This window comes from Salmo salar, chromosome 03, assembly GCF_965601325.2.
Source record: "Salmo salar chromosome 03, fSalSal1, whole genome shotgun sequence".
Lineage (NCBI taxonomy): Eukaryota > Metazoa > Chordata > Actinopteri > Salmoniformes > Salmonidae > Salmo > Salmo salar.
In genome coordinates, this window is record NC_138293.1 from 11007096 (window position 1) to 11032507 (window position 25412).

Sequence of the window (25412 nt, forward strand, 5' to 3'; positions counted from 1 at the left end):
ATACTCTGGCTCTAACCAAGAGGAGTGTAGAGCTGTAAGTAGACGTTGTATTGTGATCACCTAAGGTTCTGCTTTCTCCTGGAGGACCCGGTGGTCCAGGTAGTCCTGGTTGTCCTATGGAGTCTCCTGGGTCACCTGCAGAATAGGGTCAGGGTTTGAGTTTCAGTTGCTCATGACGGCAGGATACAGAGAAGATATCAGTCGTAATTACAGCACTTTCACTCTGATGATAACCCACGTTTTGGAATCCTCTCCTCCTGTCCCTATATGACCTCACCTTCCTCTCCCCCTGTCCCTTTATGACCTCCCCTTCCTCTCCTCCTGTCCCTTTATGACCTCCCCTTCCTCTCCCCCTGTCCCTTTATGACCTCCCCTTCCTCTCCCCCTGTCCCTTTATGACCTCCCCTTCCTCTCTTCCTGTCCCTTTATGACCTCTCCTTCCTCTCCTCCTGTCCCTTTATGACCTCCCCTTCCTCTCCCCCTGTCCCTTTATGACCTCCCCTTCTCTCCCCCTGTCCCTTTATGACCTCCCCTTCTCTCTCCCCCTGTCCCTTTATGACCTCCCCTTCTCTCCCCCTGTCCCTTTATGACCTCCCCTTCCTCTCCTCCTGTCCCTTTATGACCTCCCCTTCCTCTCCCCCTGTCCCTTTATGACCTCCCCTTCTCTCTCCCCCTGTCCCTTTATGACCTCCCCTTCTCTCCCCCTGTCCCTTTATGACCTCCCCTTCTCTTCCCCTGTCCCTTTATGACCTCCCCTTCCTCTCCCCCTGTCCCTATATGACCTCCCCTTCCACTCTTCCTGTCCCTTTATGACCTCCCCTTCTCTCCCCCTGTCCCTTTATGACCTCCCCTTCTCTCCCCCTGTCCCTTTATGACCTTCCCTTCCTCTCCCCCTGTCCCTTTATGACCTCCCCTTCCTCCTCCCCTGTCCCTTTATGACCTTCCCTTCCTCTCCCCCTGTCCCTTTATGACCTCCCCTTCCTCCTCCCCTGTCCCTTTATGACCTCCCCTTCCTCCTCCCCTGTCCCTTTATGACCTTCCCTTCCTCGCCCCCTGTCCCTTTATGACCTCCCCTTCTTCATGTCCCTTTAAGCTCCACTTCCTCTCCTCCTGTCCCTTTATGACCTCCCCTTCCTCTCCCCCTGTCCCTTTATGACCTCCCCTTCCTCTCCTCCTGTCCCTTTATGACCTCCCCTTCCTCTCTTCCTGTCCCTTTATGACCTCCCCTTCCTCACCCCCTGTCCCTTTATGACCTCCACTTCCTCTCCTCCTGTCCCTTTATGACCTCCCCTTCCTCTCCCCCTGTCCCTTTATGACCTCCCCTTCCTCTCTTCCTGTCCCTTTATGACCTCCCCTTCTCTCTCCCTGCCCCTTTAAGCTCTCCTTCCTCTCTCCCTGTCCCTTTAAGATCCCCTTATCCTTATCATGTTTGTGTGTACTTTCTGTTGTCTCTCTACTCACCCGGTAAGCCTGTCATTCCTGGAAGGCCTGGGTTCCCAGGAGGTCCCGTGTGCCCAGGGTCCCCCTGCAAGGGTGACAAACCAACAGTCACTGGCATAGCAACATACAGTAACACCCACTGGCATAGCAACACACAGTAACACCATAAAACACCAAGATACTCACACATAAACATCCTGTGTCTTAACAAAGACATCTGTCTTACATTACTTCCAAGACCACTTACTTGGGAAGGAATATATTCTCAATTTAAATACAGTACAGACATACTGCACCTCATTTATCAATCTTGAGTAGCATTCATTTGTCTGGAAAACATTCATAATAGCACTTTTTACCAAAGTTTTAGTAGTTGAATGAAGTAAACAAAGAACATCTAAGATGTAGTGATGAGTATCAGTAATGAAGTACCTTATCACCGACTGGTCCAGGGAAACCCACTATACCACTCAAGCCTTTAGGTCCTCGAGGTCCGGGGGGTCCGGGGGGACCAGGTCTGCCAGGTTGTCCTGGGAGCCCTTTCTCATATCCAGGGGAACCATCCTGTCCATTCTTCCCTGGTTTACCTGGTGACCCACTTGGACCCTTGGAACCTGAGAAGAAAGAACAGTGCATTGTTTATCCATGTATTATCAGAGAATCAATAATACAGTCTCACCATCTACCACCTGCTAAAATACATTCTCACCGTCTACCACCTGCTAAAATACAGTCCCACCGTCTACCACCTGCTAAAATACAGTCCCACCGTCTACCACCTGCTAAAATACAGTCTCACCGTCTACCACCTGCTAAAATACAGTCCCACCGTCTACCACCTGCTAAAATACAGTCCCACCATCTAGCACCTGCTAAAATACAGTCCCACCGTCTACCACCTGCTAAAATACAGTCCCACCGTCTACCACCTGCTAAAATACAGTCCCACCGTCTACCACCTGCTAAAATACAGTCTCACCGTCTACCACCTGCTAAAATACGGTCCCACCGTCTACCACCTGCTAAAATACAGTCCCACCGTCTAGCACCTGCTAAAATACAGTCTCACCGTCTACCACCTGCTAAAATACGGTCCCACCGTCTACCACCTGCTAAAATACAGTCCCACCGTCTACCACCTGCATCCTCTTATTTTAGTTTGAAGTATTTTTACATCTATTACCAAAGCAGCCCTTATCTGTTTTAACACATTTTTGATGTGTTGCATAAAGTCATGGTGCCAACCCTGCTCTCAGAACAAAGGGTTCCAAAAAGGTTCTTTGGCTGTCCCAACTCTTTTATTTTCCATATAGAACCCTCTGTGTAAGAAAGGGTTTCACATGGAACCAAAATGAGTTCTACAGAAGGGTTTTCCTATGGGGACAGCCAGAGAACCCTTTCGGGTTCTAGATAACACCTTTTTTTCTAAGAGTGTGCGGAGGGGGTATTGTTGTGTTTCTCTCACCTCTGGGTCCAGTGAAGCCGTCCTCTCCTGGTGGTCCTTCAGAGCCCTTCTGTCCTTTAATGGTTATGACTCCTACTGGTCCAGGACTTCCGGGAGGACCTCTATGACCTGGGGACATTCTACACTGTCAACATATAACATACTGAACAATATAATATACTATACTATGTGTACATATAAGTACAACATATACAATACTGTGACTGCAACGATAACGTGTGATATGGCGTTCTATGCAGAAACAGTCTACGATGAGGGACAGCACACTGAAAACGTAATGTTGTGTAAAGTGAAATCATGCACATAGTCATGAAGAGCGATAGGATTCTGTAAACAATAGATAAACACAATACTGTGTATCTATTTTATTCTATGGATGCTGCAAAGTGCATACACTATAATGTACAGTATATTCACTTTGTACCTTTGGCTCCTTTGTACCCCTGGTCTCCATCCTGACCGTCACGTCCTGTAAAACCCCTCTCCCCTTGCCTCCCGCGGGATCCTGGGTTTCCAGGCCGACCCGGTGTACCAGGAACAGCCGATCCATTTCTACCAGGATATCCCCTGGGCCCTGGGAAAGATGGCATCATTGGGAATAGTTGTCATAGGATAATAATAATAAAGATAGTCCATTGGCTGGGTCATGTTCATTAGGGCACCACATGAAAATGTTTTAAAACATTTTGCAATGGAAAAACAACAATTTGTGTTTCTTATTGGTGCCTAATGAACACGGTCCTGGTATATTTTGTACTCAAAATGGGTTACCAGGGTTGTGGACGTCTATTTTGCAGGCTGTCTATTTTGAGGCAGGCGATACCCAAAACATGGCATCCATATGTATATATCCTTATCCCAATTCAAATGAAATCGTTGTGCGAACAGAGAATCACGTTCTAATCGGCCTGTGTGTAGCTGGTGTGGAGGAGTCAGGAGCAGGACAGCAGATATGAGTAAGGAACGTAATTTACTCAAGGAATCAATAAATACAACACAATAAACTAGCCCACAATAACGGACCATATACATACAAACAATCACTCAGAAAAACCATGGGGGAACAGAGGGTTAAATAATGAACAAGTAATTGGGGAAGTGAAACCAGGTATGTAGAAAACAAAGACAAAACAAATGGAAAATGAAAAGTGGATCGGCGATGGCTAGAAGGCCGGTGACGTCGACCGCCGAACGCCACCCGAACAAGGAGAGGGTCCGACTTCGGCGGAAGTCGTGACACACGTAAATGTCATAACACTACAGTGCCTTCGGAAAGTATTCAGACCCCTTGACTTTTTCCACATTTTGTTTACGTTACAGCCTTATTCTAAAATTGATTAAATAAATACAAAGCCTGAGCAATCTATACACAATACCCCATAATGACATCACAATACCCCAGAATGACATCACACTACCCCATAATGAAAAAGCGAAAAAAGGTTGTTCGAAATTTGGGCAAATGTATTAAAATTAAAAAACAAATACCTTATTTACATAAGAATTCAGACCCTTTGCTATGAGACTCGAAGTTGAGCTCAGGTGCATCCTGTTTCCATTGATCATCTTTGAGATGTTTGTACTACTTCATTGGAGTCCACCTGCGGTAAATTCAATTGATGTGACATGATTTGGAAAGGCACACATGTGTATATAAGGTACCACAGTTGAATGTGCATGTCAGAGCAAAAACCAAGCCATGAGGTCGAAGGAATTGTCCATAGGGCTCCGAGACAGGATTGTGTCGAGGCACAGATCTGGGGAAGGGTACGAAAAACATTCTGCCGCATTGAAGGACCCCAAGAACCAGTGGTGTAAAGTACCTAAGTAAACATACTTTAAAGTATTATTTAAGTATTTTGGGGGGGGTATCTGTACTTTACTATTTATATTTTTGACAACTTTTACTTCAGTACATTCTTAAAGAAAATAATGTACTTTTTACTCCATACATTTTCCCTGACACCCAAAAGTACTTGTTACATTTTGAATGCTTAGCAGGATAGGAAAATGGTCCAATTCACACACATCAAGAGAACATCGCCGGTCATCCCTACTGCCTCTGATCTAGTTGACTCACTAAACAGAGAACAACCTGGTCATCCCTACTTCCTTTGATCTGGTAGACTCACTAAACAAACATGCTTCATTTGTAAATGATGTCTGAGTGTTGGAGTGTGCACCTGGCTATCTGTAAATTTGGTTTGGTTTGCTTAATATAATGAAAGTGAAATTATTTATACTTAAACTTTTGATACTTAAGTACATTTTAGCAATTACATTTATTTTTGATACTTAAGTATATTTAAAACCAAATACTTTTAGACTTTTACTCAAGTAGTATTTTAATTGGTGACTTTCACTTTTACTTGAGTCATTTAAGGTATCTTTTATTTTACTCAAGTATGAAAATAGGGTACTTTTTCCACCACTGCCAAGAACACATGGGCCATCATTCTTAAATGGAAGAAGTTTGGAACCACCAAGACCCTTCCTAGAGCTGGCCGTCCGGTCAAACTGAGTAATCGGGGGAGAAGGGCCTTGGTCAGGGAGGTGACCAAGAACCCGATGGTCACTCTGACAGAGCTCTGGAGTTCCTCTGTGGACATGGGAGAACCTTCCAGAAGGACAACCATCTCTGCAGCACTCCACCAATCAGGCCTTTATGGTAGAGTGGCCAGACGGAAGCCACTCTTCAGTAAAAGGCATATGATAGCCCGCTTGGAGTTTGCCAAAAGGCACCTAAAGACTCTCAGACCATGAGAAACATTATCTGGTCTGATGAAACCAAGATTGAACTCTTTGGCCTGAATGCCAAGCGTCACATCTTGAGGATATCCCTACAGCGAAGCATGGTGGTGGCAGCATCATGCTTTGGGGATGTGTTTCAGCTGCAGTGACTGGGAGACTAGTCAGGATCGAGGGAAAGATGGGGCGAAGGTTCATCTTCCAATACGACAACGACCCTAAGGACACAGCCAGGACAACGCAGGAATGGCTTCGGGACAAGTCTCTGAATGTCCTTGAGTGGCCCAGCCAGAGCCCGACCTGAAAATAGCTGTGCAGCAATGCTCTTCATCCAACCTAACAGAGCTTGAGATGATCTGCAGAGAAGAATGGGAGAAATACAGATGTAGCATCATACCTAAGAAGAATCAAGGCTGTAATCACTGCCAAAGGTACTTCAACAAAGTACTGAGTAAAGGGTCTGAATACTACAGTCGTGGTCAAAAGTTGAGAATGACACAAATATTAATTTTCACAAAGTCTGCTGCCTCAGTTTGTATGATGGCAATTTGCATATACTCCAGAATGTTATGAAGAGTGATCAGATGAATTGCAATTAATAGCAAAGTCCCTCTTTGCCATGCAAATGAACTGAATCCCCAAAAAGCATTTCCACTGCATTTCAGCCCTGCCACAAAAGGACCAGCTGACATCATGTCAGTGATTCTCTTGTTAACACAGGTGTGAGTGTTGACGAGGACAAGGCTGGAGATCACTCTGTCATGCTGATTGAGTTCGAATTACAGACTGGAAGCTTCAAAAGGAGGGTGGTGCTTGGAATCATTGTTCTTCCTCTGTCAATCATGGTTACCTGCAAGGAAACACGTGCCGTCATCATTGCTTTGCACAAAAAGGGCTTCACAGGCAAGGATATTGCTGCCAGTAAGATTGCACCTAAATCAACCATTTATCAGATCATCAAGAACTTCAAGGAGAGTGGTTCAATTGTTGTGAAGAAGGCTTCAGGGTGCCCAAGAAAGTCCAGCAAGCGCCAGGACCGTCTCCTAATGTTGATTCAGCTGCAGGATCAGGGCACCACCAGTACAGAGCTTGCTCAGGAATGGCAGCAGGCAGGTGTGAGTGCATTTGCACACACAGTGAGGTGAAGACTTTTGGAGGATGGCCTGGTGTCAAGAAGGTCAGCAAAGAAGCCACTTCTCTCCAGGAAAAACATCAGGGACAGACTGATATTCAGCAAAAGGTACAGGGATTGGACTGCTGAGGACTGGGGTAAAGTCATTTTCTCTGATGAATCCCCTTTCTGATTGGTTGGAGCATCCGGAAAAAATCTTGTCTGGAGAAGACAAGGTGAGCGCTACCATCAGTCCTGTGTCATGCCAACAGTAAAGCATCATGAGACCATTCATGTGTGGGGTTGCTTCTCAGCCAAGGGAGTGGGCTCACTCACAATTTTGCCTAAAAACACAGCCATGAATAAAGAATGGTACTAACACATCCTCCGAGATCAACTTCTCCCAACCACCCAGGAACAGTTTGGTGACGAACAATGCCTTTTCCAGCATGATGGAGCACCTTGCCATAAGGAAAAAGTGATAACTATGTGGCTCGGGGAACAAAACATCGATATTTTGGGTCCATGGCCAGGAAACTCCCCAGACCTTAATCCCATTGAGAACTTGTGGTCAGTCCTCAAGAGGCGGGTGGACAAACAAATACCCACAAATTCTGACAAACTCCAAGCATTGATTATGCAAGAATAGGCTGCCATCAGTCAGGATGTGGCCCAGAAGTTAATTGACAGCATGCCAGGGTGGATTGCAGAGGTCTTGAAAAGGAAGGGTCAACACTGCAAATATTGACTCTTTGCATCAACTTCATGTAATTGTCAATAAAAGCCTTTGACACTTATGAAACGGTTGTAATTATATGTCAGTATTTCATAGTAACATCTGACAATATCTAAAGACACTGAAGCAGCAAACTTTGTGAAAATGTATTTTTGCATCATTCTCAAAACTTTTGGCCACGACTGTACAGTTGAAGTCGGAAGTTTACATACACATTAGTCAAATACATTTTAACTATTCACAATTCCTGACATTTAATCCTAGTAAAAATTCCCTGACTTAGGTCAGTTAGGATCACCACTTTATTTTAAGAATGTGAAATGACAGAATAACAGTAGAGAGAATTATTTATTTCAGCTTTAATTTCTTTCATCACATTCCCAGTGGTTCAGAAGTTTACATACTAATTTAGTGTATTTGGTAGCAATGCCTTTAAATTGTTCAACTTGGGTCAAATGTTTCGGGTAGCCTTCCACAAGCTTCCCACAATATGTTAGGTGAATTTTGGCCCATTCCTCCTGACAGAGCTGGTGTAACTGAGTCAGGTTTGTAGGCCTCCTTGCTCCCACACGTTTTTTCAGTTCTGCCCACAAATGTTCTATAGGATGAGGTCAGGGCTTTGTGATGGCCACTCCAAAACCTTGACTTTGTGGTCCTTAAACCATAACTTTGGAAGTATGCTTGGGGTCATTGTCCATTTGGAAGACCCATTTGCGACCAAGCTTTAACTTCCTGACTGATGTCTTGAGATGTTGCTTCAATATATCCACATAATTTTCCAACCTCATGATGCCATCTATTTTGTGAAGTGCACCAGTTCCTCCTGCAGCAAAGCACCCCCACAACATGATGCTGCCATCCCCGTGCTTCACGGTTGGGATGGTGTTCTTTGGCTTGCAAGCCTCCCCGTTTCCTTCAAACATAACGATGGTCAGTATGGCCAAAGAGTTCTATTTTTGTTTCATCAGACCAGAGGACATTTCTCCAAAAATAATGATCTTTGTCCCCATGTGCAGTTGCAAACCATAGTCTGGCTTTTTTATGGCGGTTTTGGAGCAGTGGCTTCTTTCTTGCTGAGCGGCCTTTCAGGTTATGTCGATATAAGACTTGTTTTACTGTGGATATAGATACTTTTGTACCTGTTTCCTCCAGCATCTTCACAAGGTCCTGTGCTGTTGTTCTGGGATTGATTTGCACTTTTCGCACCAAAGTACATCTCTCTAGCGACAGAACACATCTCCTTCCTGAGCGGTATGACAGCTGCGTGGTCCCATGGTGTTTATACTTGCGTACTATTGTTTGTACAGATGAACGTGGTACCTTCAGGCGTTTGGAAATTGCTTCCAAGGATCAACCAGACTTGTGGAGGTCTACAATTTTTTTCTGAGGTCTTGGCTGATTTCTTTTGATTTTCCCATGATGTCAAGCAAAGAGGCACTGAGTTTGAAGGTAGGCCTTGAAATACATCCACAGGTACACCTCCAATTGACTCAAATGATGTCAATTAGCCCATCAGAAGCTTCTAAAGCCATGACATCCTTTTCTGGAATTTTCCAAGCTGTTTAAAGGCACAGTCAACTTAGTGTATGTAAACTTCTGACCCACTGGAATTGTGATACGGTGAATTATAAGTGAAATAATCTGTCTGTAAACAATTGTTGGAAAAATTACTTGTGTCATGCAAAAAGTAGATGTCCTAACTGACTTGCCAAAACTATAGTTTGTTAACAACAAATTTGTGGAATGGTTGAAAAACAAGTTTTAATGACTCCAACCTAAGTGTATGTAAACTTCCGACTTCAACTATATGTAAATGTAATATTTAAGTTTTATTTTATTTTATAAATTAGCAACAAAAAAAACCCATCTGTTTTGCTTTGTAATTATGGGGTATTGTGTGTAGATTGATGAGGAAAAAAACGATTTAATCAATTTTAGAATAAGGCTGTAGCGTATCAAAATGTGGAAAAAGCCAGTGGGTCTGAATACTTTCCGAAGGCACTGTATTTTAGTCAACCGGGTGGATTTGCTTGTGTGTGTGCTGAGACAAGCTGGAAACAAAAATAGCTTCTGTTTATTAAATATGTAATACAATAGTAAAAGTAACCAGAATATTATTCGACATTGCCTGTTGCTGTGGTATGTTCAGATGATAATAATAACAATCATCATCAAAATTATAATTAATAGTGATAAAAATTGTAATAATAATATTGATAATAATATTTGATAATAATATTGATATTAATAATATTGATAATAATAATAATAATAATAATAATAATTGATAATAATATTGATTTTAATAATATTGGGATCTGGCTCACCTTTGGTCCCTGTTACACCAGGGAAGCCCGGGTCACCTGGTGACCCACTGAAACCCTTGGCACCAACGGGGCCCGGGGGACCTGGAAGCCCGGGGATCCCTGCTGGTCCCTTCACTCCACGTCCAGCAGGACCCATCGCACCCTTACGTCCTTTATCACCACGGAAACCTAACAAGACACATCACTAAATGACTGAAAGTAGTACATGTCTTTTTAACTAAGTGTGAGGTGGAGGACTGTTCAGAGCATATTATACAGTGGGAAACTCTGCGCAGTGAGTATTTTATATTTATGTACAGTGTGTGTACACAGATATACAGTGAGGGAAAAAACGTATTTGATCCCCTGCTAATTTTGTACGTTTGCCCACTGACAAAGAAATGATCAGTCTATAATTTTAATGGTAGGTTTATTTGAACAGTGAGAGACAGAATAACAACAAAAAAATCCAGAAAAACACATGTCAAAAATGTTATAAATTGATTTGCATTTTAATGAGGGAAATAAGTATTTGACCCCCTCTCAATCAGAAAGATTTCTGGCTCCCAGGTGTCTTTTATACAGGTAACGAGCTGAGATTAGGAGCACACTCTTAAAGGGAGTGCTCCTAATCTCAGTTTGTTACCTGTATAAAAGACACCTGTCCACAGAAGCAATCAATCAATCAGATTCCAAACTCTCCACCATGGCCAAGACCAAAGAGCTCTCCAAGGTTGTCAGGGATGAGATTGTAGACCTACACAAGGCTGGAATGGGCTACAAGACCATCGCCAAGCAGCTTGGTGAGAAGGTGACAACAGTTGGTGCGATTATTCGCAAATGGAAGAAATACAAAAGTACTGTCAATCTCCCTTGGCCTGGGGTTCCATGCAAGATCTCACCTCGTGGGGTTGCAATGATCATGAGAACGGTGAGGAATCAGCCCTGAACTACACGGGAGGATCTTGTCAATGATCTCAAGGCAGCTGGGACCATAGTGACCAAGAAAACAATTGGTAACACACTACACCGTGAAGGACTGAAATCCTGCAGCGCCCGCAAGGTCCCCCTGCTCAAGAAAGCACATATACATGCCTGTCTGAAGTTTGCCAATGAACATCTGAATGATTCAGAGGACAACTGGTGAAAGTGTTGTGGTCAGATGAGAACAAAATGGAGATCTTTGGCATCAACTCAACTCGCCGTGTTTGGAGGAGGAGGAATGCTGCCTATGACCCCAAGAACACCATCTCCACCATCAAACATGGAGGTGGAAACATTATGCTTTGGTGGTGTTTTTCTGCTAAAGGGACAGGACAACTTCACCGCATCAAAGGGACGATGGACGGGGCCATGTACCGTCAAATCTTGGGTGAGAACCTCCTTCCCTCAGCCAGGGTATTGAAAATGGGTCGTGGATGGGTATTCCAGCATGACAATGACCCAAAACACACGGCCAAGGCAACAAAGGAGTGGCTCAAGAAGAAGCACATTAAGGTCCTGGAGTGGCTTAGCCAGTCTCCAGACCTTAATCCCATAGAAAATCTGTGGAGGGAGCTGAAGGTTCGAGTTGCTAAACGTCAGCCTCGAAACCTTAATGACTTGGAGAAGATCTGCAAAGAGGAGAGGGACAAAATCCCTCCTGAGATGTGTGCAAACCTGGTGGCCAACTACAAGAAACGTCTGACCTCTGTGATTGCCAACAAGGGTTTTGCCACCAAGTACTAAGTCATGTTTTGCAGAGGGGTCAAATACTTAGTTCCCTCATTAAAATGCAAATCATTTTATAACATTTTTGACATGCGTTTTTCTGGATTTTTTTGTTGTTATTCTGTCTCTCACTGTTCAAATAAACCTACCATTAAAATTATGAATGATCATTTCTTTGTCAGTGGGAAAATGTACAAAATCAGCAGGGGATCAAATACTTTTTTCCCTCATTGTAGTGCTTATGAATACCTTATCGATGCCATATTAATCTTTTATAATTTATAGTTCCTTTAAAGTGTGACTGTTAAAATGACCATGGAAAGATGACATGCTCTGGGGATAGATTCCAAATATGGGCCCTGGTTTTAGCAGTGTGTCAACAGATCAAACATGAAAAGAACTGTACCATGTGGTGGCTATTTCAGATCCTCACCCGATGGGCCCCTGACTCCTGGTGGTCCTGAGGCTCCCGGTGGGCCAACAGCTCCTTTCTCTCTACATTCTATTGGCCCTGGGGGACCGCTCGGTCCTGGGTCCCCAGTGTCTCCTTTTGACCCCTTGTAACCCACACCTCCGCACGGGCCTAGTCCCCCTGTTATGAAATCACCATATGGTTAGAGATGCAATGAGGCCCATCTTAGAGTCACCAAGAACAATGAAAGATTGTAAAGCATTCAAAATACAGTACCAGTCAAAAGTTTGGACGCACCTACTCCTTCCGTAGTCTAGCTTTAAGGGTTTTATTTTCTACATTGTAGAATAATAGTGAAGACATCAAAACTATGAAATAACACATATGGAATCATGTAGTAACCAAAAAAAGTGCTAAACAAAAAATATATTTGATATTTGAGATTCTTCAAAGTAGCCACCCTTTGCCTTGATGACAGCTTTGCACTCTTGACATTCTCTCAACTAGCTTCACGAGGTAGTCACCTGGAATGCATTTCAATTAACTGGTGTGCCTTGTTAAAAGTTAATTTGTGGAATGTCTTTCCTTCTTAATGCATTTGAGCCAATCAGTTGTGTTGTGACAAGTTAGGGGTGGTATACAGAAGATAGCCATATTTGGTAAAAGACCAAGTCCATATTATGGCAAGAACAGCTCAAATAAGCAATAGGAAACGACAGTCCATCATTACTTTAAGACATGAAGGTCAGTCAATCCGGAACATTTCAAGAACTTTGAACGTTTCTTCAAGTGCAGTTGCAAAAACCATCAAGCGCTATGATGAAACTGTCTCACATGAGAACCGCCACAGGAAAGGAAGACCCAGAGTTACCTCTGCTGCAGAGGATAAGTTCATTAGAGTTACCAGCCTCAGAAATAGCAGCCCAAATAAATGCTTCACAGAGTTCAAGTAACAGACACATCTCAACATCAACTGTTCAGAGGAGACTACATGAATCAGGCCTTCATGGTAAAATTGCTGCTAAGAAACTACTACTAAAGGACATCAATAAGAAGAAGAGACTTTCTTGGGCCAGGAAACACAACCAATGGACATTGGTTGTGGAGGTCCTGGCCAAGCTGTCCCTCATACCATCATGGTCACCTAATCATCCCCAGCTTACAATTGGCTCATTCATCCCCATCCTCTCCTCTATAACTATTCCCCAGGTCGTTGCTGTAAATGAGAACGTGTTCTCAGTCAACTTACCTGGTAAAATAATGGTAAGAAAAAAAATAAAAGACAGGTGGAAATCTGTCCTTTGGTTAGATGAGCCCAAATTTCAAATTTTTGGTTCCAACTGACGTGTCTTTATGAGACGCAGAGTAGGTGAACAGATGATCTCCGCATGTGTGGTTCCCACTGTGAAGCATGGAGGAGGAGGTGTGATGGTGTTAGGGTGCTTTTCTGGTGACACTGTCAGTGATTTATTTAGAATTCAAGGCATCACAGCATTCTGCATCAATACGCCATCCCATCTGGTTTGCATTTAGTGGGACTATCATTTGTTTTTCAACAGGACAATGACCCAAAACACACCTCCAGCCTGTGTAAGGGCTATTTGACCAAGAAGGAGAGTTATGAAGTGCTGCATCAGATGACCTGGCCTCCACAATTACCCGACCTCAACACCCAATTGAGATGGTTTGGGATGAGTTGGACCGCAGAGCGAAGGAAAAGCAGCCAACAAGTACTCAACATATGTGGGAACTCCTTTAAGACTTGTGGAAAAGCATTCCAGGTGAAGCTGGTTGAGAGAATGCCAAGAGCGTGCAAACCTGTCATCAAGGCAAAGGGTGGCTACTTTGAAGAATCTCAAATATAAAATATATTTTGATTTGTTTAATACTTTTTTGCTTACTACATGATTCCATATGTGTTATTTCATAGTGTTGATGTCTTCACTATTATTCTACAATGTAGAAAATAGTAAAAATAAAGAAAAACCCTGGAATGATGAGTAGGTGTGTCCAAACTTTTGACTGGTACTGTACATATACAGTAACAATGTCTGGTGGGCCAATGCAATGTTCTTCCAATGCCTACTGCTCTATAATGGTCTCTCTTTCACTGTGTTGACTACTAGATGTTATGACAGTGACATATTGTGTGTGTGTGTGTATTAACAGTGAGTTAGATGCACCTGGAGGCCCAGGGATGCCTGGCAAACCAGGATCTCCCTTGGGTCCCAGTAACCCAGGTAGTCCAGGTGGACCAATGGGACCAGGTCCGGTGTTGAAGGTGTCTCCTGGAGGTCCCGGCCAGCCTGGAGAGCCTGGTGGTCCAGGGAGTCCTGGTGGTCCGTCCAGGTTGATTCCAGGTTGACCAGGGTCACCATCATCTCCAACACATCCTTGTTGTCCTGTTTGGGAAGAGGGATCCAGACATGAACCATCTAACTACTCACAATAACGACTCACACTAACTACAAACACTAACTACAAACACTAACTCTAGGAGTTTTACTGGAGTATCACTGCTGAGGTAGGAGTTTTACTGGAGTAGCACTGCTGAGGTAGGAGTTTTACTGGAGTAGCACTGCTGAGGTAGGAGTTTTACTGGAGTAGCACTGCTGAGGAAGGAGTTTTACTGGAGTAGCACTGCTGAGGTAGGAGTTTTACTGGAGTAGCACCGCTGAGGTAGGAGTTTTACTGGAGTAGCACTGCTGAGGAAGGAGTTTTACTGGAGTAGCACTGCTGAGGAAGGAGTTTTACTGGAGTAGCACTGCTGAGGAAGGAGTTTTACTGGTTTAGCACTGCTGAGGTAGGAGTTTTACTGGAGTAGCACTGCTGAGGTAGGAGTTTTACTGGAGTAGCACTGCTGAGGAAGGAGTTTTACTGGAGTAGCACTGCTGAGGAAGGAGTTTTACTGGAGTAGCACTGCTGAGGAAGGAGTTTTACTGGAGTAGCACTGCTGAGGTAGGAGTAGCACTGCCGAGGAAGGAGTTTTACTGGAGTAGCACTGCTGAGGTAGGAGTTTTACTGGAGTAGCACTGCTGAGGTAGGAGTTTTACTGGAGTAGCACTGCTGAGGTAGGAGTTTTACTGGAGTAGCACTGCTGAGGAAGGGTTTTACTGGAGTAGCACTGCTGAGGTAGGAGTTTTACTGGAGTAGCACTGCTGAGGTAGGAGTTTTACTGGAGTAGCACTGCTGAGGTAGGAGTTTTACTGGAGTAGCACTGCTGAGGTAGGAGTAGCACTGCTGAGGTAGGAGTAGCACTGCTGAGGTAGGAGTAGCACTGCTGAGGTAGGAGTAGCACTGCTCTCTACTGGATGTATAGCGGAATCTAGCCAGGTCCAATCCATTTCATAAAGATAGAATGCAACGCTGGTTTGATTTTACTTGAGCCTTATCACTTGTCTGCCTAACAAATTAACCCACTGACCAACAAACACACCCAACCACCCATCCAACTAAACTCTGTCTATTAACCACATAAAAGCTCATTTACAAAATAAACCCAGAATGCAATGTCATTCATTTGGAATGGATAACATCGCTGGGCCAATTGTGTGCCGCCCCATGGGTCTCCTGGTCACGGCGGCAGAGCCTGGATTCGAACCAGAATCTCTAGTGGCACAGCTAGCACTGAGATGCAGTGCCTTAGACCACTGCACCACTCAGGAGGCCCCATGTACAAATGATTAACACCTTTGTGATAATCCCTTACAAACAGTCATTACCTGGTGGTCCAGTTCCTCCATCTGTCCCGTCATCTCCTCTCATGCCTTGAGGTCCAAGGGAACCTGTGGGACCTGGGAAACCAAGTGGTCCTGGTGGCCCAGGATTCCCTGGGGAGGGTCCATCAGAACAGGTTGATCAGTCAGTGGCAATCAATATATCCCCTATCAATCAATCTATCCCCTGTCAATCAATCTATCAACACTGTCAATCAATCTATCCCCTGTCAATCAATTTATCACCACAGTCAATCAATATATCCCCTGTCAATCAATCTATCACCACTGGAAATCAATCTATCACCTATTACTCATATTTCAGACTCCCAAAGCATGCTAAGAAAGTCTAAAAACACACACACAATCTTTAACAGTGTCCGTATGTACAGTTGAAGTTGGAAGTTTATATACACCTTAGCCAAATACATTTAAACTCAGTTTTTCACAATTCCTGACATTTAATCCTAGTAAAAATTCCCTGTTAGGATCAGTTTGGATCACCAGTTTATTTTAAGAATGTGAAATGTCAGAATAGTAGAGAGAATTATTTATTTCAGCTTTCATTTCTTTCATCACATTCCCAGTGGGTCAGAAGTGTACATACACTCAATTAGTATTTGGTAGCATTGCCTTTAATTGTTTAACTTGGGTCAAACGTTTCAGGTAGCCTTCCACAAGCTTCCCACAATAATTGGGTGAATTTTGGCCCATTCCTCCTGACAGAGCTGATGTTACTGAGTCAGGTTTGTAGGCCTCCTTGCTCGCACACGCTTTGTCAGTTCTGCCCACAAATGTTCTATAGGATGAGGTCAGGGCTTTGTGATGGCCACTCCAATACCTTGACTTCTTTGTCCTTAAGCTATTTTGCCACAAATTTGGAAGTATGCTTGGGGTCATTGTCCATTTTGAAGACCCATTTGCAACCAAGCTTTAACTTCCTGACTGATGTCTTGAGATGTTGCTTCAATATATTCACATAATTTTCCTGCCTTATGATGCCATCTATTTTGTGAAGTGCACCAGTCCCACCTGCAGCTAAGCACCCCCACAACATGATGCTGCCACCCCCATGCTTCACGGTTGGGATGGTGTTCTTCGGCTTGCAAGCATCCCCCTTTTTCCTCCAAACATAACGATGGTCATTATGGCCAAGTAGCTCTATTTTTGTTTCATCAGACCAGAGGACATTTCTCCAAAAAGTACGATCTTTGTCCCCATGTGCAGTTGCAAACCATAGTCTGGCTTTTTGTGCCGGTTTTGGAGCAGTGGCTTCTTCCTTGCTGAGTGGCCTTTCAGGTTATGTCGATATAGGACTTGTTTTACTGTGGATATAGATACTTTTGTACCGGTTTCCTCCAGCATTTTCACAAGGTCCTTTGCTGTTGTTCTGGGATTGATTTGCACTTTTCACACCATAGTACGTTAATCTCTAGGAGACAGAACGAGTCTCCTTCCTGAGCGGTATGACGGCTGTGTGGTGCCATGGTGTTTATACTTGCGTACTATTGTTTGTACAGATGAATATGGTACCTTCAGGCGTTTGGAAATTGCTCCCAAGGATGAACCAGACTTGTGGAGGTCTACAATTTTTTTTCTGAGGTCTTGGCTGATTTCTTTTGATTTTCCCATGATGTCAAGCAAAGAGGCACTGAGTTTGAAGGTAGGCCTTGAAATACATCCACAGGTACACCTCCAATTGACTCAAATGATGTCAATTAGCATATCAGAAGCTTCTAAATCCATCATTTTCTGGAATTTTCCAAGCTGTTTAAAGGCACAGTGAACTTAGTGTATGTAAACTTCTGACCCACTGGAATTGTGATACAGTGAACTAAAAGTGAAATGATCTGTCTGTAAACAATTTTAGAATAAGGCTGTAGCGTATCAAAATGTGGAAAAAGCCTGGGTCTGAATACTTTCCGGGTTTTAATGACTCCAACCTAAGTGTACGTAAACTTCCGACTTCAACTGTAGTTGCTCACCTGGGGGCCCAAGTAGACCCTTTAAGCCAGGTAGGCCAGGGTTGTAAGGGCCACAGGGCAGAACCTCGCCTGGTGATACAAAGAAAAAGGTTTCCCTTCAGTAAAACAGATTTGAGCTGAACTTGATTTGGCATGATTAATTAGATAGATTCCATTTTGTTCAGTAAATATTAAATGACAATGTTAACCTAAGACCATTACCACTGAGGTGATTTTCATTCAGGCGTTTCACTCTCTATCGGTCCTACCTCGAGGTCCAGGTTGTCCAGTTTGTCCAGGGAGACCTGGGAGGCCCGCGTCCCCTGGGGGCCCTTGGTGGCCATGACGGCCTGGAGCACCAGGGCCTGGGGGGCCCGGTCTGCCTGGGGGGCCTTCAGGACCACGGGGCCCTGGGTAGCCTTTGTCACCTACCGAGCCCCCGTAACCGTCACCCTGACGGATGGCAAGGCATGACATGAAGAGGGCGAAGTTGCCCCTACAGGCTGATCTAAGGTCAGTTTTGTGTTTCCCCACTAATGATTCAGGTTGGGACTTGGGGAGGGCAAGCTCATCCTAGATCTATACTTAGTGTAAGCCCGGAGCTGAAATCGTACACTGACAACACAGACAGACTGCAGATGCACTAAACCGCTGGGAACACACTGGTTGAATCAACGTTGTTTCCACGTCATTTCAATGAAATTACATTGAACCAACGCGGAATAGACGTTCAATTGACGTCTGTGCCCAGTGGGAATTGACTGTTACCCCAATATTATAGTGTAGAAATGTAGGAAATTATCGTAAAGTCCCCCCACATTTCAAATCAAAATGACCCTGGGAGGAATAATGTTCCTCTGACAGACTAACCCACCGGGGGTCCGGGGTCTCCCACAGGGCCAGGGAAGCCATCGGATCCTGGCCGACCGGTGGCCCCAAACGGTCCGTTGGGGCCATTGAAGCCAGGGTCACCCTTCGCACCTGTCAATTAAAATGTCCAAAACAACAAGTTATGTCTATGTATTACACCAAAATGCTAAAGGCAATGTTATGAAGAGGGTTGAGGGGTCATTTAAAGTGCATTTTACATTTCTTGTAATTTGACAAACGTCATTTCAAACCAGCGTGGGTTAAAATATACAGCACTGACATGTGTTTTCCTCTGTGGCTCAGTTGGAAAAGGTACGGGTTCAATTCCCAAAGGGATCACATACACATACTAAATAACTCACTGTCCTGTCAGTGGTATATATTGTGTGGTGCTTTGTAGAGACTCGTAACGACTCGATCAGATCGACAGCGTCATTGCTGCTTAATAAATTCTGCAGTCAGACTTCCATCATTATCTAATCCAACATGTTTACTGGTTATGTGTGTGTAAGTAAGGTTCAACATTCACCTTCTGGCAACCTCACCTTCTGCCAACCTTTCTGTAAAGTCTACACATACAGTTTGATGCATACTTGGATAAATCCAAGGTATGCACCAACCAGAACGCACTGCAACTGCCTCTACAATGCAATGATGCAAGGTAAACGCAGCGTTCCATTGGAAATGAATGTACTTCTGGTGTACCAAAACGCAATGACGCTGATGGTCTGATCGAGGCGTAAGAGATTCTCTTACGTTGCCCATTCTAATCTGGATCACATCTTCCACTCACCTTTATAGTTGATCACATAGGACTCTCCCTTTTGTCCCTTCACTCCATTGTAACCAGGCCTGCCTGGGTTTCCCTACAGGGGGAAGCATGTCCAGACAACATCACTGTAACCTGCCTGGGTTGCCCTACAGTCCAGACAACATCACTGTAACCTGCCTGGGTTGCCCTACAGTCCAGACAACATCACTGTAACCTGCCTGGGTTGCCCTACAGTCCAGACCACATCACTGTAACCTGCCTGGGTTGCCCTACAGTCCAGACAACATCACTGTAACCTGCCTGGGTTGCCCTACAGTCCAGACCACATCACTGTAACCTGCCTGGGTTGCCCTACAGTCCAGACAACATCACTGTAACCTGCCTGGGTTGCCCTACAGTCCAGACAACATCACTGTAACCTGCCTGGGTTGCCCTACAGTCCAGACAACATCACTGTAACCTGCCTGGGTTGCCCTACAGTCCAGACAACATCACTGTAACCTGCCTGGGTTGCCCTACAGTCCAGACAACATCACTGTAACCTGCCTGGGTTGCCCTACAGTCCAGACAACATCACTGTAACCTGCCTGGGTTGCCCTACAGTCCAGACAACATCACTGTAACCTGCCTGGGTTGCCCTACAGTCCAGACAACATCACTGTAACCTGCCTGGGTTGCCCTACAGTCCAGACAGCATCACTGTAACCTGCCTGGGTTGCCCTACAATCCAGACAACATCTCATACATACAACTTAAAAGTGAAATATGTTAATTTTATCTTCACAAATATCAAACGATTCCATTCACCAAGAACCACACGCTCAGTTTACAAACAAGTGCAGGGGGAGATTTTGACTGGAATTGAAAGTTACAGATTACACCTTTAAAGATCATGAATATTCAACTCAACCGTACAATGCAAAACCACCACAGCATGTGCATGAGACGTCTGGGTTACACCTTGTGCATGAGACGTCTGGGTTACACCTTGTGCATGAGACGTCTGGGTTACACTTTGTGCATGAGACGTCTGGGTTACACCTTGTGCATGAGACGTCTGGGTTACACTTTGTGCATGAGACGTCTGGGTTACACCTTGTGCATGAGACGTCTGGGTTACACTTTGTGCATGAGACGTCTGGGTTACACTTTGTGCATGAGACGTCTGGGTTACACTTTGTGCATGAGACGTCTGGGTTACACTTTGTGCATGAGACGTCTGGGTTACACTTTGTGCATGAGACGTCTGGGTTACACTTTGTGCATGAGACGTCTGGGTTACACTTTGGCTTGATTATGTGTCTTTTATCGTGTTGTGTATAAGTCATCTGTCTAGGGATGTTTAATCTTGTTTTGTACACTAGCGGCACTCATTTGGGTCACAGGCATATAGGTAGCACAGGTGACCTGGAAGGGTTAGCACGGGTGACCTGGAAGGGTTAGCACGGGTGACCAGGAAGGGTTAGCACGGGTGACCAGGAAGGGTTAGCACGGGTGACCAGGAAGGGTTAGCACGGGTGACCAGGAAGGGTTAGCACGGGTGACCAGGAAGGGTTAGCACGGGTGACCTGGAAGGGTTAGCACGGGTGACCTGGAAGGGTTAGCACGGGTGACCTGGAAGGGTTAGCACGGGTGACCTGGAAGGGTTAGCACGGGTGACCAGGAAGGGTTAGCACGGGTGACCTGGAAGGGTTAGCACGGGTGACCTGGAAGGGTTAGCACAGGTGACCAGGAAGGGTTAGCACAGGTGATCAGGAAGGGTTAGCACAGGTGACCAGGAAGGGGTAGCACAGGTGATCAGGAAGGGTTAGCACAGGTGATAGAGCATAGAGTTCATACCATCCCACAGGAATCATAGATTTCTCCTCTGCATATTGGAATATTCTGTATTGGAACTATGTATTGTTTCATATGCAACAAATAGGAACATCACCCAAAGATATATCTACGTTTGGAAAGCCGATTCTGTGGACACGACATTAACTACTCTCAACCTGTTACAGTGGTGTCTCATAGGGATTCGCCATTACACTTCGCAATACGTTTTATAAAAGGGTTTATCATTAGTTTCTATGTTCTACAATATGGGTTAGCCTTACGTGGGATCCTTGTGAGCCAGGGTCCCCGTTATATCCATGGTCACCTTTCTCTCCGCTGTGCCCTGGCAGCCCGTCATACCCTAGGGGTCCGCGGGGGCCCGGAGGACCTGGGATCCCTCTGTGACCATTCTCGTACGTACACTCACACTCACCGTTGTAGCCTGAAGGACAGACGCAGACATGGTTAGTGTAATCACACGTAGACAGACATGGTTAGTGTAATCACACGTAGACAGACATGGTTAGTGTAATCACACGTAGACAGACATGGTTAGTGTAATCACACGTAGACAGACATGGTTAGTGTAATCACACGTAGACAGACATGGTTAGTGTAATCACATGTAGACAGACATGGTTAGTGTAATCACACGTAGACAGACATGGTTAGTGTAATCACACGTAGACAGACATGGTTAGTGTAATCACACGTAGACAGACATGGTTAGTGTAATCACACGTAGACAGACATGGTTAGTGTAATCACACGTAGACAGACATGGTTAGTGTAATCACACGTAGACAGACATGGTTAGTGTAATCACATGTAGACGTTCGTAGACAGACATGGTTAGTGTAATCACATGTAGACAGACATGGTTAGTGTAATCACATGTAGACGTTCGTAGACAGACATGCACGGACGCACACACACACATACATATAAACACACACATACAAACACACACAAACACTCGGAAGAAACACAGTGCACACAACCAACAGGTCCCAAGTGGCACAGCGGTCTAAGGTACTGCATCTCAGTGCTAGAGGCATCACTACAGACCCTGGTTCGATTCCAGGCTGTATCACAACCGGCCGTGATTGGGAGTCTCATAGGGTGGCTCACAATTGGCCCAGTGTCGCCGGGTTAGGGTTTGGCCGGGAGTAGGCCGTCATTTTAAAATAAGAATTTGTTCTTAACTGACTTGCCTAGTTAAATAAAAGTTAAATACATAAAAATAAATAAATAATGGTCACTCACCTTTTTCTCCTTTGTATCCCGTTACTCCTGGATATCCGGTATCGCCATCGTCTCCTCGTATACCCGGCTCACCAGGAACACAATAAATGCCTACAGGACATGATTGGCAACCCCCCCCCCCCCAAATTATTTTTTATATATAATTAAAAAACATAACTCCACTGATCATCAGTTCCAGTTATATTAGTGACTTTAGAAAATGGACTAACAACCTGAAACTTTGCATTATGTCAGTCCAACATCTAGTCTGCGTCCCAAACAGCACTCTATTCCATACAGCATTACTATGTACCCTCTGGGCCCTCTGGATAAAAGCAGTGCACTACACGAGAAATAGGATGCTTTTTGGGACGCTGACCTAAGCAGTATTTGAAATATGTTGACAGTTTAATTAAGCAATAAGGTCCGACAGTGTGTGGTATATGGCCAATACACCACGGCTAAGGGCTGTTCTTAGGCACGACGCAACGGACCAAAAGGCTCCGTAACAGCTTCTACCACCAAGCCATAAGACTGCTGAACAATTGATAAAATGGCCACCGGACTACTCCATTGACCCCCCCCCCCCCCCTTTGTTTTGTACACTGCTGCTACTAACTGTTTATTATCTATGCATAGTCACTTCACCTCTACCTACATGAACAAATGACCTCTAACCTGTACCCCCGCACACTGACGCGGTACCGGTACCCTGTGTGTATAGCCTCGTTATTGTTATTGTGCTACTTTTTACTTTAGTTTATTAGCTAAATATTTTCTTAACTCTTCTTAAACTGCACTGTTGGTTAAGGGCTTGTAATTAAGCATTTCACGGTAAGGTCTACACTTGTTGTATTCGACGCATGTGATAAATAAAGTTTGATTTGATTTGAGTCCCTGGATAGAGCCCTTAGCCGTGATATATTGGCAAATATACCACAAACCCCTGAGGTGCCTTATTGCTATTATAAACTGGTAACCAACGTAATTAGAGCAGTACAAATAAATGTTTTGTCATACCCATGGTATTCGGTCTGATATATCACGGCTGTCCGCCAATCAGCATTCAGGGATCAAACCAGACAGTTTATCACAATCAATATACAATGACACCAAGCTTACCTCCATATCCTAACAGAATTCCAGTAATTACACACCGTCGAAACACAGCGATGATGTTAGGCCAAGGAGGGGCACACAATGGAAGGGAAAACGTACACCATGTCAGTAACAGTTCACAGTATACCTTGTATTTACGCTAGAACGTGCATCATTTAACTTCCAATGACTGCATGAAAAGGGCAGATCATATCTAATCATGGACAGTGGCTAGAGAGAGCTTGTGGTGTGACTCCATACAGTCTGGTATTGTGCGGTCCTACCTGGACGGCCTGGGGGGCCTCTGAAGCCCTTGGCTCCGGGACGCCCTCTTTCCCCTGGTTGTCCTGGTATTGGCTCTATAGTGTAGTATCTGCCTGGCTCCCCCTTTAAACCCTTAGGACCAGGGAGACCGGGGTAACCTAGCTGCCCTGGTTGACCTGGACAATGAAAAGGAGAGATAAGGGGTCAGGGGTTGAGGGGTGAAAGGTGATGGAATGAATGAGTAAGACAATAGTGAGTGGTGCATGGTAGCATAGCTTACGGGTAATACAGTGCTGTGAAAAAGTATTGGCCCCCGTTCTAATTTCCTCTACTTTTGCATATTTTTTTATACTGACTGTTTTCACATCTTCAACCAAAACCTAAAATTAAAGGAAACCTGAGTGAACAAATAATACAACAACTACATTCATAAACAAAGTTATGCAACACCCAATTCCCCTGTGTGACAAATTATTTACCCCCTTTCACTCAATAACTGGTTGAGCCACCTTTAGCAGTAATGACTCCAACCAAATGCTTCCTGTAGTTGTTGATCAGTCTCTCACGTTGCTGTGGAGGAATTTTGGCCCACTCTTCCATGCAGAACTGCTTTAGCTCAGCAACATTTGTGGGTTTTAAAGCATGAACTGCTCGTTTCAAGTCCTGCCACAACATCTCAATTGGGATTAGGTCTGGACTTTGACTAGGCCGTTCCAAAACTTCAAATTTGTTGCTTTTTAGCCATTTTCATGTAAACTTGTGTTTTACTGTCTTTTTTACTGTTGTTTTTATTTCTTTACTTATCTATTGTTCACTTAATACCTTTTTTGCACTGTTGGTTAGAGCCTGTTAGTAAGCATTTCACTGTAAGGTCTACACCTGTTGTATTCGGCGCACGTGACAAATAAACTTTGATTTGATTTAATCAACTCACAGACGGATGATCTGACATTCCACCATGCTTGACCGTTGGTATGAGGTTCTTACTGTGCAATGCAGTGTTTGGTTTTCGCCAGGCATAAAATAGGACCCATGTCGTTCAAAAAGTTATACTTTTGAATCATTTGTCCATAGAACATTCTTCCAAGAGTCTTGATGATCATCCAGGTGGTTTTTGGCAAACTTGAGTCAACATTTTAGACAACAAGAGTCCTATTATGCCTGGTGAAAACCAAACACTACATTCCACAGTAAGAACCTCATACCAACGGTCAGGCGTGGTGGTGGTAGTGTGATGGTTTGGGGATGCTTTGCTGCCTCAGGACCTGGACGACTTGCCTTAATAGAAGGAACCATGAATTCTACTCTGTATCAGAGAATTCTACAGGAGAATGTCAGGCCATCCATCTGTGAGCTGAAGCACAGCTGGGTCATGCAGCAAGACAATGATCCAAAACACACAATCAAGTCTACATGAAAAGAGCAACACATTTGAAGTTTTGGAACGGCCTAGTCAAAGTCCAGACCTAATCCCAATTGAGATGTTGTGGCAGGACTTGAAACGAGCAGTTCATGCTTGAAAACGCACAAATGTCGCTGAGTTAAAGCAGTTCTGCATGCGATGTGAGAGACTGATCAACAACTACAGGAAGCTTTTGGTTGCAGTCATTGCAGCTGAAGGTGGCAGAACCAGTTATTGAGTGTAAGGGGGCAATTACTTTTTCACACAGGGGAATTGGGCGTTGCATAACTTTGTTAATTAAATAAATGAAATAAGTATCACATTTTTGGGGGTTA

General features: G+C 44.4%; 2 protein-coding genes across 2 annotated transcripts in view; both read right to left on the minus strand.

Annotated features, from left to right (window-relative positions):
* Window positions 1–22470, minus strand: part of LOC106598235 (uncharacterized) — a 36211-nt gene extending 13741 nt beyond the window's left edge. Inside the window, exons 1-15 of the mRNA XM_014189290.3 lie at window positions 22335–22470; window positions 21350–21510; window positions 19272–19344; window positions 18483–18589; window positions 17878–18061; window positions 17630–17698; window positions 15651–15758; window positions 14112–14330; window positions 11950–12108; window positions 9828–9995; window positions 3330–3479; window positions 2906–3013; window positions 1873–2054; window positions 1462–1525; window positions 61–135 (exon numbers count right to left, since the gene is read on the minus strand). Of these exons, the coding sequence (XP_014044765.3) occupies window positions 61–135; window positions 1462–1525; window positions 1873–2054; window positions 2906–3013; window positions 3330–3479; window positions 9828–9995; window positions 11950–12108; window positions 14112–14330; window positions 15651–15693 (1168 nt within the window). The 5' untranslated portion in view covers window positions 15694–15758; window positions 17630–17698; window positions 17878–18061; ... (2 more) ...; window positions 21350–21510; window positions 22335–22470. The remainder of the gene's footprint in view (window positions 1–60; window positions 136–1461; window positions 1526–1872; window positions 2055–2905; window positions 3014–3329; window positions 3480–9827; window positions 9996–11949; window positions 12109–14111; window positions 14331–15650; window positions 15759–17629; window positions 17699–17877; window positions 18062–18482; window positions 18590–19271; window positions 19345–21349; window positions 21511–22334) is intronic.
* A 1167-nt stretch (window positions 22471–23637) lies between these two features.
* The window catches only part of LOC145877543 (uncharacterized), a 39671-nt gene continuing 37896 nt past the window's right edge, over window positions 23638–25412 (minus strand). The window contains exon 20 of the mRNA XM_082973257.1: window positions 23638–23851. Coding sequence (XP_082829383.1) covers window positions 23643–23851 — 209 coding nt within the window. The 3' untranslated portion in view covers window positions 23638–23642. The remainder of the gene's footprint in view (window positions 23852–25412) is intronic.